Source organism: Grus americana, chromosome 8, assembly GCF_028858705.1.
Source record: "Grus americana isolate bGruAme1 chromosome 8, bGruAme1.mat, whole genome shotgun sequence".
NCBI classification, from domain to species: domain Eukaryota; kingdom Metazoa; phylum Chordata; class Aves; order Gruiformes; family Gruidae; genus Grus; species Grus americana.
In genome coordinates, this window is record NC_072859.1 from 24,363,784 (window position 1) to 24,375,814 (window position 12,031).

A 12,031-nucleotide genomic window follows, 5' to 3' on the forward strand; every position below is an offset into this window, starting at 1 on the left:
GGAAAGTGACAGTGTTTAGAATAGTAAAACCATATCCGTAAGGAGTTGATGAAACTGAGAGCAGGAGGTTGTGCTAAACCATGGGAACGAAGCACAAGTCTGGCTCCCAGCATCCCTCCTCAGCCGGGCAGCACACAGACTTCCCTGGCCTCGTGATCCAGAGGTGAGCTTCAGTCTCCTGGTCGTTTCTTGCAGGAGCAAGAACGTGAGCAAGGAGTCCCCTCGGATGCCACGCAGGGAGCACCCCGCGCTGTTTTCTCAGCAGCTGGCTGCACTTGCGGTTGGTAAAAATGCAGAATGTGCGGTTCAAAGCCACCCTTATCCATCCAGAGCCCATCTGCGGCGTTTGTGTCGCGTGGTGGAGCTGCTGGCTGGTCTCCTTTTCACTGTAGGAGCAGATCAAGCGCCGGCGCCGATGTTGTTGGAGGTGTCAGCTCCTTTGATACAGCTGTGCCTGGCACTTCAGCGACTCGCTGCCTGACCCGAGGGGGAGGTGGCGCGACTGCCTTTGATGGCTTCTTTCTGATCCTTGGCTCCGCTTCCCCGGCAGGTCTTTGTGGGATGCTGGAGGACACCATCTTGTAACACTTCTTATTCAGCCTGTGTAAGGGCTGTCACAAGGGCCAGGGGAGGTGGCCTGCAGCATGCAGTGACCCACAGCTTTGTCTCTGTCTCTCCCCGCCAGCAGCTACCTCTCAGAATAATCCACAAACACCAAGTTTGGAGCCTCGGCCCATAAAGGCACAAACAATAGTGCTTTATCATCAGCTGGGCGCTCTCTGTGAAGCCGTCCTTTGCATTTTAAATCAACGCAAGTGGCTTGGGAGGGGGTGGTTGGGCTGCTTCAGGGCTCCACGTACCTTAAAGTTTGCGGTAGCCAAGAAGAAGAACAAAACTCCTTTGAAAGCCAGGCAGATGTCTAGCCTGGTGATTTATAGACTGAAAACACAGCTATTCGAGCCTGCCTGATGAATTGTGATTGGAGTACAAGGAATGGTGCAGACTGAAATGGAGGTCAGCTTTGGAGGGGGAGGTTAGGGGCTGGGGCAGGGGGACCTCTGAAAGGGCAGTGCTTTTTCTTGGGGCCGGCAGTGATGACTGATGAGGTTTATACATTTTTGTCTTTGTTTAAAAGCCACCTGTTTGACAGCGTTTTGGCTGAACGAAGGCCTCACATGCTGTTCCTGTGCATAAGGACTGTGTGTCTATGTAATAGAAATCTGGAAAAGATTGATGGAATAGCAGTCACGACCAGAGCACAGGTATCGCCTTGTTCAGTAGGACAGAAGTACAGTACCACTCGTGGGGTACCACTGTGCCCTAATAACAGCAAGGAAGGTAAGGCTGTAGGATGGACAAAAACAGAATTAGGGTTTGGACAAGATCTCTGCAGGAAAAGACAGTAAAAGATCTACAGGGGTGTGCTAGAGCCCAGCTGCTGACCCCAACATGCAACACAGAGCTCTGTAGGGGTGCCAGGTACCACCAGAATCGCACTGTCACGGAGGTACAGTATTACTGTCAAGGGGAGAGCCCAGGTATTCCCAGACGCAGTAGCTAGCACAGCTCTTCTCACCAACCGTGAGGGCACAGGAAGAGCTGATGGCCTTTCAGAGCTGCTTTTAGCAGGCATGAAGACCTTGCAGAGGGACATTTTAGGAAATAGCCTTTGATCAAGTGCCTTCATAGTTAAATTAAATAGAAAGGCAACAGAAGGGACATTGTAACTCAGATTTTGCTTCCAAAAGGAGGGAGCTTGATAAGCAGGGCTGTATCTAGACTGCGGGGTGGTGCTCAGTGGAGTTAGGACATGTGTGCAGACTCTGACCTCTCTGAATTTAGGCCTAGCTTAGGAGAATGGGCTACCAGAAGCAGATGCACTGAAGAGCTTGTGGACTCATTGTAGACCTGAGATTGCTATTATTCTTTTCTGAAAGTACAAAAATTATCTGCAATTCATGTTTGTAGCAAAGGGGGGAACTGGCAGGAAAAGGCTGTAGGCATAACTTCATGAACAACTGCTTCACAGAGGTATTAGAAGTAACAGAGGAGTGGGAGAGAGCGTCGGGCACCGAGGAGACCTTACCCGGATGGTTGAAAAGGACAGAGGTAAAGTGGAAATCAGCAAAAGTCAAGCTGAATTAGATCTTGCAAAGGAAAATAAACAAACACTGGACAGTCCTGTTGCCAAACAAATAATATGGAAACAAGGAAAGAATTACCAGGCCTGTGGCATCCAGGGAGAATGAAGGAAGCAGAAGGCGTAGGGATTAAAGAGCCAAAGTGGGAACTGTATGAATGAATATATGACCTCCATAGGGGTGATATGATGGATGTGAGGGAAAGGGTGGCTTACAGTGAAAAGTTCATAGAAACAGAAAATGACTGGGTCAGCAGTGAAAGGCAAAAGCCATTGGAGCTAATGCACTGGATGTGAGAGCCTGAGAGATCTCTGTTCCAGCCACCCCACTGCTGAGCCAGTTAAGCTGCAAGTCCAGAGGAAAAGGTCCTCCATAAATCTATCAGGTTACACGTGGTTCCACAGGATTAGATTGTAGTGGACATAATACCTCTTTTTTCCTGTCTTTTGGAGGGGGGGGCGATGGGAACAGGGCAAGGAAAATAATCCTGTCAAATTCAGCCCTCTTAATCTAACCTCAGAAGTACTATTCAGAACTTCATAGCAGAGTTTAAATGAAAGAATAATTAAATCCTGAAAGCAAACACAACATGGATTTACCAAAGGCAGGTTACAAAAACTAATTTAATACCTTTATTTGATTAAAAAAAAAAAAATCATTCTGGGGACAGAGGAAGTGGAGTAGCTCAGTCGGTCTGAAGTTCAGTTAAGCATGCCATACTGTGCCGTGTGAGATATTATTAGTTAAGCTTCAGAAGCTACGGTTTGGTGCAACACCTGTACGTGAGTAGTCTTTGTAAAGGAGAACACAAAGAGCAGCACTGAATGGACAGCTGGGAGTTCCCCCGCAGGAGGTCATGCTTAGCGTTTGCTTTAATGATTTTTGGCACAGGAGGCAATGGTGTGCAAGTGGAATTTGTGATGATACAAAACCAGGTGTGGTCAATAGAAGGGAGGATCAAAATACCATCCAGGAAGACCATGAGCACCTTGAGAACAGGAGTAACCTCGGTGGTATGAAACCTAAGAGTATAAACGGAAGGTCATGCTGTTTGGGGCAATACCAGAAATTGCGACTTTAAGCTGGGATAGCATTATTTGGCAATGGTAGAGGAGGAAAGCGCTTAGATAGGTATACATAAATCACAGGACAATTCAGGATGCTAGGCCGTTACTTAAAAAAAAGGCAAATACACGTCTGGAAAGACTAGAGGAGAGGACTTCTTGTAGAGGGAGAGAATTGCCTCTGCATGAGGCAATGGTGAGCCCTTTTTCTGGTTCGCGAGAAGTAAATTTGGGGTAAATAGGGACAGAGGGAGCTACTACTACTTCTGGGAAATTTCCCAGTTTTCATGGGGGAAATGAACAGCCTGTTCTGGTGGAAGGAAAAAGAAAGCATGAGTTGTTTAGCTTGGTAAAATGAAGACTGAGAAGAGATACAATTGCTCTGTTTCAAGTTGGCGTAAGAATGACTGGGCATAAAGGAGCTGTGAATAAATCTGGACATGAAGAGAGGAGGGTGCCCAGCCCTCCCTTTTGTTTCAGTACGTGTGACTCCCAAGGGGTGCAGGTGGGACAGGGGTCCGCGGTGCTGCCACGTCCCAGTGGATGGACTGAGAGGGGAGGGGGCAACAGGTCCTGAGTGAGGCAGGGCACTGGTGTCATGGGAGGTGCCCTGGGAGGTGAAACTGCGGCTCAGGGTGGCCATAAACACCTGGTGTACGTGGTCACCATGCCGGGACCAGACCAAGGGCGTGGGCAAGACAGAATCATGAAAAATAAGCAGGTCTAGAGACAAGGCAGTGAAGGTTAAAGGTAGAGATAAATTAGCACCAGTGGAGACTGGAAACCGACTGTTACCAGTGAAGCAGCATTTCTTGCTGCTGCTGTGGTTTCTGTGCAGGTTTTTGGGGAGAAATGCTGCTGACTTGCAGAAATACAGGGGATGTAACAGAACTGAGAAACCTGCTGTTTTATAACTCACTGTTTTTCTTGAATGCATTCCTCATTGACTTCACTCTGATTTAATCTTCCTGTATTTTAAAGTACTGCAATATATTTGATAAGACTAATGTGCTCTGAAGCTGGGGCATTCCCCAATTGTAATTGATTACAGATGGGGAGCTTGCCTTCCTCCTGGGTTGGTCTCTGAAACATTTTCTTAGTCTTAAAATATTCTACTTGAACAGGGACAGAGGATGTTTTGTGCTTTCTCATAGAGTCATCAAGAAAAAAAGGACAGGTGGTTTGAGGCTGCTGCATTTGCATAACCCTGAAAGGTGGCTTTAATGAATGATAAATTTTGATCTAATAACTGTGACCAAACAATCACACATCAGACCCACTGCCACCTCTCTGGGATGGACAGCCGTGACAGTGCATCTGCTTGCAGAGCAACTCTCCTCCTGCTGTTTTTCTCTACACTGAAAAGAAGAAAATCTACTAATCATAGAGACCCCAAAGCAAAGGAAATCCCAGCCTGATCCCCAAACAGCAAGAAGGGGTCTGAAGCTTCCTGGGATGTTCCTGATGAAGCTCCCAGAAGTTCATTACTCCGTCTGTGGGCTCAGACAAGCAGCTTGTTTGTTTGCACAAGTGGAAACAAACGCTTGGGCTTGATGATCTTAAAGGTCTTTCCCAACCTAAATGATTCTGTGATTCTAAGCTGTACCGGTCGCCTGCTGAATGCAAGCGGCGGAGGGGACAGAGGGCAGAGCTAGTCTGCCAGGTCGCAGGAGCAGTGGTGGTAGTGACGTGTGGGGACAAGAAGGTGGAGGTGGCAGTGAATGCTCTGAGCTGCTCCGCTGCTATCTGGAGGTGCAGACTGATGAAAGAAGAGCTGGAGTTTTCTGCTTGTAACGCTGAGGTGTAGCTTCAGGACTTGGGGCAGGAGCTTTGTGAATGTGAATAATCTGAATACAGGAGTAGGAAATGGGACAGTAACAGCTCGGTGTGCATGGGAAGGGAGGGTCAAAGCAGTCAGAAGGGACAGTGAGCATCTTGCTAGCACAGCCAAAACGCATCTAGTGTCCAAGGGCAGGAGAAGGCTTCTTTGCAGTAGTAGCAGGAATAAACCACCAGCACTGCAGCCGCTTCACATAATCCTTCTCCAGGTGTGGATCCCACTCACAACGCTCTGCTTAAAATGTCAAAATGAGCACTCTGACAGCACAGCCCTGGCCATGGGGACACGGGTGGCCAGAGCATTGCCTCTTTCTTACCATCCTGCTGCAGCTCCGGACATTGTGCCAGCTGAAAGATTTCCAGGACAACTTGCCCACGAGCTTGGTTACACAGAACACCTCAGCTTACCCAGCGAGGGGTGGCGAAAGAGAACTTCCCCTTACAACAGCCATGACATGGTCCTGGCCCCAAAGCAAACCTGAGCCTGCCAAGACCTGGCTTTTCATGAGACCCTGCAGGCAGCTCTCAGATCCCTCCCTCCTGCCGGGCCCTGCCGGCAGCGTGGGCTACCCAGGCTGCTATTTAGGGTGTATGCACCCTAAAACCTGCTGAGTTTTAGGGTGTATTTTGTTGCCTTTCACCTGTCTGGGCAATGGGACCGGGGTGCCTGCCTCTCTCTGGCAGTGTTGGGAAATCTGCCCCGGCTCTTCTCCCCACTGCCGCTGCTGCTGGAATGCAGCTTCCTTCGCCTGATTAGCTCTGTCAGTGAGGTGAGTCCCTCTCCTGCAATCAGTAACCGGAGCTGGTGTTGGAGACATGCCTCATCCCTCCTGCCCGCATTGCTGTCAGGGGTGTGGGGGGAGCAGCACCGCACCGAGCGCCCTGCTAGTGCTCCTTGGAGGGGGACGAAAGCCCATCCTCACGAGGGAATCCTCTTTCTCTGTGGTCCTACATTCAACCACAAAACATTTGAGAATCCTGCTGCAGACAGTAAGATCCATGGATCAAGTGGGAGGCTGAATTGCCTTACACGTGGCTTTCTGCTTGGAAAGAGGAGTTTGTGGCAGTGCCCAGGGTATAGAGCAGCCCCAGTGCCGAACAGCCAGAGGTTTATAGGTCTTGCCAGCAGCCTTGCAGTCAGTGCTGGAGCCAGACATAGCTGTAATGTGAGACACTGCGATGGTATTGCCCAAAGTTTTATTATCCACCTCCTGTACTTAAATTCCTGCTCCACTTGTACCTTTCACAAAGCGGATTTCCTCTTGCCATCAGATAAGGCACTTGCCTGTGGCCTGAGGTGACGTTTTAGGTGGTTTCAGTTTTGCCTAGAAGTGGCTGCTTCTGCAGTTGGCTTCTCTTATGTTTGATGAGGCTGAAAGTCGTGAAGGAGGGATCAGCTTGTGCTATGATGTATCAGGTACACCAGGCTCCCTGGTGCTCCAGATAGGCTTTGAACAGCAAGCCCAGCCAGATGTAAGCGAATGCATCGAGACCTGGTGTTCCCAGCATGGCCTCTGTGCCAGCAGACACTGTTCGCTGCCTCTTGGCAGGAGCACACAGGCACATTTGGCTGCTTCTGCCGGTGCTGTGCATTCCTAGCAAGGGGCTGTGTTGTCAGAAGAGACGTTGCTGCATGGTGGGGGCCAAGCCCGGGACCCCCAGCTGATGTGCCACACATAGGACTGTTTGCAGCACATTGGGGGGATCCTGGATGTCCTGCTCCGAGTGACAGGCACACGCAGCCCTGCTCTCCCAGCTCCCTTTGCACCACCATCGCTCGCTCCCACTGCTGCTTTCTGAAATTCATGGTTTTTTTCCTTTTACGAGCCAGCTTTCTTCCCAGTGCCAGTTTTCAGTTTCTGCTTTTATGCTAGCAGAAGCCAAGCACTGAGTCGTTTCTGGGCAGCGTCTTTTCAGTTTAGAGGTGGGGTCTTCTGCATTTTCAGGGTCCCAAAGAGCACCAGCACAGTTTACCACGTGTGGCCCTGTTCCTGGTGCTGGTGCGCCCTTTGCAGCATTCACGTAACAGTGTCACTGGAAGCAGAGGAAGTCAAAGACTTCTTTTGAACACAGGTTGCAAGATAAGACCTGCCTGAACTTTCCTTAGCAGCTTTAACTGTTGTCATTCCTGTGCACTCGGGGTATGAAAGTTTTTTAAATGTACAGTAGCAGCAAAAGAGGTATTTCTAAAATGTGCTGGAGATCTACAGAGGGACCTTCAGTCCCTTGGACCTCTTGGCAGCAGGCTCCTCGCCATGACTGGGGCTGTCTGTGCCACACAGTCAACAGTCATGGCTGAGAGCTGCTTGTCCTGGACACGACAGGACATCCACGGATGAGAGGAGAGCCACATTGCATGTTGGGTGTGATGGATGCAACCAGTGCTTTGCAGGCAGGTGCCCAGGGTTTTGCAGCGGGTAAACTGGGTTTAGATACCTATGACAATGCACCCTCAGAGGGCTCGTTGGGCTGGTCCTTTGTCAGTTGATGTCATTTCAGGGAGGCTCCTGCAGAGTGATTTTATCATGGTCCAGATCATATTTAGAGCTCAGATTACCTGCTGGCCAGACCACTGTGCTGCAGACCTGGATCAATTTACTGGGATTCTGTTGGGAGATTTTGGGGAAAGTTTCTTTTCCCTTCTCTGCCTCGGTCTCCCCAGGGGACAAACCACTTACTGCTTTCATTAAGTGCTTTAATAGTACCAGCACAGGGGGGTGATGGCAGATGCTCTGATCGCGGCTAACGCCTGCTGCAGGGAACACGTCTGGGTGGGCTGACACCAGCTATCGCAATTAGAGCTCTGAAGCGCCTGGCTGGGAGATGTGACCATTTCACCCTTCACATTGTATTAGTGTAACCTGTAGTGTGTGATTTCCTCTTGATAGGGCTAGCAGAGGCAAGAGCCAGCCTTTATGTGGCTGGTCTTGGGGCTTTTCAGCTGTGTGCACCCCCATGCATTCCTCAGAGACCTCCCTTGGCAGGGAGCTGTATGTGGGTACAACATGTCCTGCCACCGTGTTCTCTGCCAGCTCTGTTCCCTGGCACACATCATCGTTAATGATGGACTGTTGGACTCTTGTGTGCCGTGGCTGGGAGTGCACTGTAACCAGCTACATCTGCCCAAGATACCTGCGTTGCCCAGGTCTCACCGTGCCAAAAAAACTTCACCCAGCCCACGGGGAGACCTCCTACCTCAGGTACCCAGGTCTGACCCTGCTGGCTGTATCGGCTTTAGATAAAAGAAGGCCTTTGGTCTGCGAGGGCTCTTCTGGTCCACAGTGGGGTCTGTCTCCTTGGCAGAAGCCACTGCCCTGCCCCAGCTGGAGTCTCTCGCAATGTGGGGAATGGGAGCACGCTTGGCCAGGATAGCTGCTGACCTCCTGTCTTTCCCATTTCCTTCCAGTCCTGGACGCACAATATTCAGCGGGAGAAGGAGTTCCTGCGGAAGCTGGTGAAAGCCCGAGTCATCACTGACCTAACCAGTGGGATTTGAGTGGCTGCAGCCACTGCCTCCGAGGGAGGAGACGAAGATGCACGCTGCAGCTCTGGGAGCAGGCACTGGCAGCCCCCCTGCAAGAATCCCACCTCACTGAAGACACACAGAGACGCCCAGGTGCTCTGGGAAGACCCTCTCGTATTGCCAGTCTGCATGAGGGTTGCGTCTGCTGCCTCCAGGGCCCAGAGCTGGCAGGAGGTGGGCAAGGGGCTGAGTGGGCCATTCTTGAACTCTGCATCGCAGACGGATCTTCTGTGTCCTGAATTAAACAGGAAAGACTCAGGAGAGAGAAGAAAGGTTTGTGAATAAAACGATTTGTGCCAAATGGGAGGTGACGCTGCCCCGAGGCAGCAATGCCTGAATGTACAAAGTATTATTTTTTAAAAGAAACTCTGCTGGAATCATACTAGAAATACCAAGGTGCCAGGCACAGTCTGTTTGTGCACAGCCCTGCAAAAAGCCCAGCCTCTCCATGCTCCATCTGTGTCATCACCGGCCTCAGACCTTTCCCCAGGAAGACAAATCCGTCCAAAACTTTGGTGGTGTTGGTGCTGCTATAATTCAAAGGGAGAATAATGGCTTTTCCTCCTTCTCCACTTGGAGCTTCTGGTTGGAGATGAGCATGGGTTTGTTTTTCTGCACTTTTCCTTGCTTCCCGCGTAGAGGCAGCAGCAGCAGCCACGTACTTGGCTGAGTTTTCCATAGCTGTTTGCCCTGCTCTGCCTCTGCCCTGACCCCAAGGTGGAGCAGGGAGCCGGTGGCTTTCTCTGCCTGCAGCAGACCCTCCCCACCTTCCTGCCTGTCACAGCACTGAGGAACCTGCCTCGTTGTGCGCAAGGCTTTCAGGCCTCTTGGTTTGTGCCTGCTGTGCAGAGTCCCCGTGGAGTCCATGCAGATTGGTGTCACTGTTTCTGGACAGCATCTCACTTTATTTTTGTGTGGGAGAAGAGTAGTTTGTTCTTTGGAAGGAGGTCAGATCTTGCACAGAGATCTGAAGCTTTACAGTTTGAGAGCAGGCTGCCGAAGATGTTTGTTTTACGTTCCAGACTCGATCGTGTTCCCTATTTAAGTGACATGTGACCTCAGTGATGATGGAGCCTGGTGGCATGGGTGGGGGCCTGCTGGGAACCCTCACCCTCTGCTCGGCCCCTGCTCACTTCATTTCCAAGCTCCTCCCGTGCTGCTCTAGCACTGCTGCTCATCCTGCTCTCAGGAGCACGTCCCTTCCTTTGCCGTCTTGGTCCCGAGATGCAGTATTTGCACATTTGATTTGTATATGTATTTCAGAGGAGCTGGAATAAACTGAGCAACGTGGCCGAGTGCAAGGACAGCAGGGTGGTCTCGTCCACCTGAAGAGCATGGGCAGAAGGGGGATTGCCAGGGGAATGGTTACAGGTGGAAATCGGCTCTCATGCTCTCCTAGCCTGGAGCAGGCTGGACTGCGCCTGTGGGCACTGTCCCGAACCGGGTCCCGGTGTGTCAAGGCACCGGCGTGCAGCCAGCCAGCGGGGTCAGTGGAGAGGAGATCCCAGAGGGATGCTGGCTGGGCTCATGGGCCTGACGCTGCATCTGACGTAGGCCAAGGATTGCAGTCTGCCTTGCTCTGAGCTGAAGGGAGACCGTGGCCCTAACATCGACAAGGGATGCTATGCTTTCCCTGGCATCCCAGCTCCCCACCACAGTCAGGGACAGGTCCTGATGGGAAGCTGTCCCTGCAGGCCAAGGAGGTGACTCCAAGCCCTTCCCTCCACCTTGGTGGGAGACTCCAGGCAGAAGTGCCCAGACTGACTAGATGAGTGCATGGCCCAGGGTGACTGTGGTGGGTCAGGATCACCTGCAGGTAGAAGGAAAGATGATGGGGGGGTGTTTGAGGGCCAAAAGCTCCCCTGTAACTCATTGTCCCATTTGATGTCGGTGGGGCAAACGCACCCACAGAGCAACCTGTGGCCGGGCTCTGGGGGTGCACACCCCAGCCCCAGGGACAGTGTGCAGCGCTGGGTTTCGCTCCTGGATGCTGTTCCTTTGGCTGTCTCCCTGCGTGCACCTGCAGCCACCTCCCGCCCTCCAAAACGCTGCAGTCCTGCCAGCTCGGAGCAGTGCGCGGGTCAGAGCAGGGTCAGTGGGACGGATGTGAGTCTTGGCCTCTCCCTCGCAGTGACTCACCTTTTCAGCTCGGAAGGGAGAGCCCAGGGGAATTCTCCACAGCCTAAATATAGAGCGGGGTTGCCTGGCGCCTCTGACGCGCTGCGGTGCAGTGCAGAAAGGCCACTCGGGTGGCAGGGAACCTGCCTAGAGAGAGGCCGGGGAGGCACAGGGAGGCTGGGGAGCCAGCTCCCGCAGTGGGGTTTTGCTCCAGTTGGTGCAGAGAGCAGGTCTGGGGAGCCACAGGCCAGCCAGCACACACTGCTCTGGGGGAGAGGAGCTGCTGGGGAGCTGCTGCTGTGCTGACCACACTGTGAGCACGGGCAGCTTGTGCATTTGTGGTGTACAGCCCTCCCCGGTGCCCACCACCCCAGCATCAGACCCCCTCCACCAGCTCATGCCATTAGGGCTGACCATGCTGTGGCCTCAAGCTCACACATGCCAAACAGAGGCACCACCACCAAGGAGCACAAGGCAGCAGCGGGATCCTCTGCAGCCCAGCATCCTTCAGCCCAGCATCTCTGGGCTTCCAGCATCTCCTTTTCCCGGGAGGGTGCAGCGGGGAGGCCCTGCCCCACCGTGCTGCTTTACCCCTCTGTGCGGGCACTGGTGGGAGATGGGAAGGTGTCAGGACAGGGCTGTCTGTCTGTCTGTATCAAACGGGTAGGCAGGCTGGGGACAGGCAGCACTGGGGACGGGCAAGGGCTTCCAGACTGCCTGGTAGGGAGGCAAGCGCCACGCTGAGCTCCAGCAGCACCAGCACGGTACATGCCATCAGTCCAAGCGTGCATCACACAGTATTAGAGACGTGTCCTTTGGTGCAGGCAGCGTGGGCCACTACCCAGCTCCTCTGGGCACCGGCTCCTCACACAGGGACTCGCTCCAAAGGCCAGTGCGCTCGCCGGTACTGTACCAAGCTGAGATGCAAAAACTCAATGAGTTTTTAAAGTTAGTTTTAGTTTCTGCAATTTTTTTTTTAATTTCCCCTCTAGGCAGGGAGGGCAAGAGTCTTGCAGGCTCCTCCAAGCCAGCTTATGTCACATCAATTCAGTCATATCACAGAAGCAATAAAGCTATCAAACAAGCTTGACTGGCCTCTTTCTTCTGCTGCCTTTGGCCTTTTTTAGGGGAGGCAGAGGGATTCCCCTGCTCGGGCTGTCCCCAGCCTTGTTTCACTGCTGACTCCTCCAGCACAGTAACCCAGAGGCAGCTGCCGGGAGCTGCAGCTGGCAGATGCCACTGGCCTGGCGCTGGGGACAGGAGAGGGCTGTGCTCCTCCTTGCAGGTGACCTGAGGGGTGGGATAGGGGCTCACAGGTTGGGTGCATGTGATGTTGGGGGGCAGAG

General features: G+C 52.4%; 1 protein-coding gene across 11 annotated transcripts in view; it reads left to right on the top strand.

The window, feature by feature from the left end:
• ST3GAL3 (ST3 beta-galactoside alpha-2,3-sialyltransferase 3) overlaps positions 1 to 11,770 on the top strand; it is a 187,506-nt gene extending 175,736 nt beyond the window's left edge. For all 11 annotated transcript variants that reach the window (XM_054833605.1, XM_054833607.1, XM_054833610.1 and 8 more), the window contains one exon: positions 8,451 to 11,770. In XM_054833605.1, coding sequence (XP_054689580.1) covers positions 8,451 to 8,540 — 90 coding nt within the window. In that variant the 3' untranslated portion in view covers positions 8,541 to 11,770. The remainder of the gene's footprint in view (positions 1 to 8,450) is intronic.
• Positions 11,771 to 12,031: the final 261 nt, after the last annotated feature.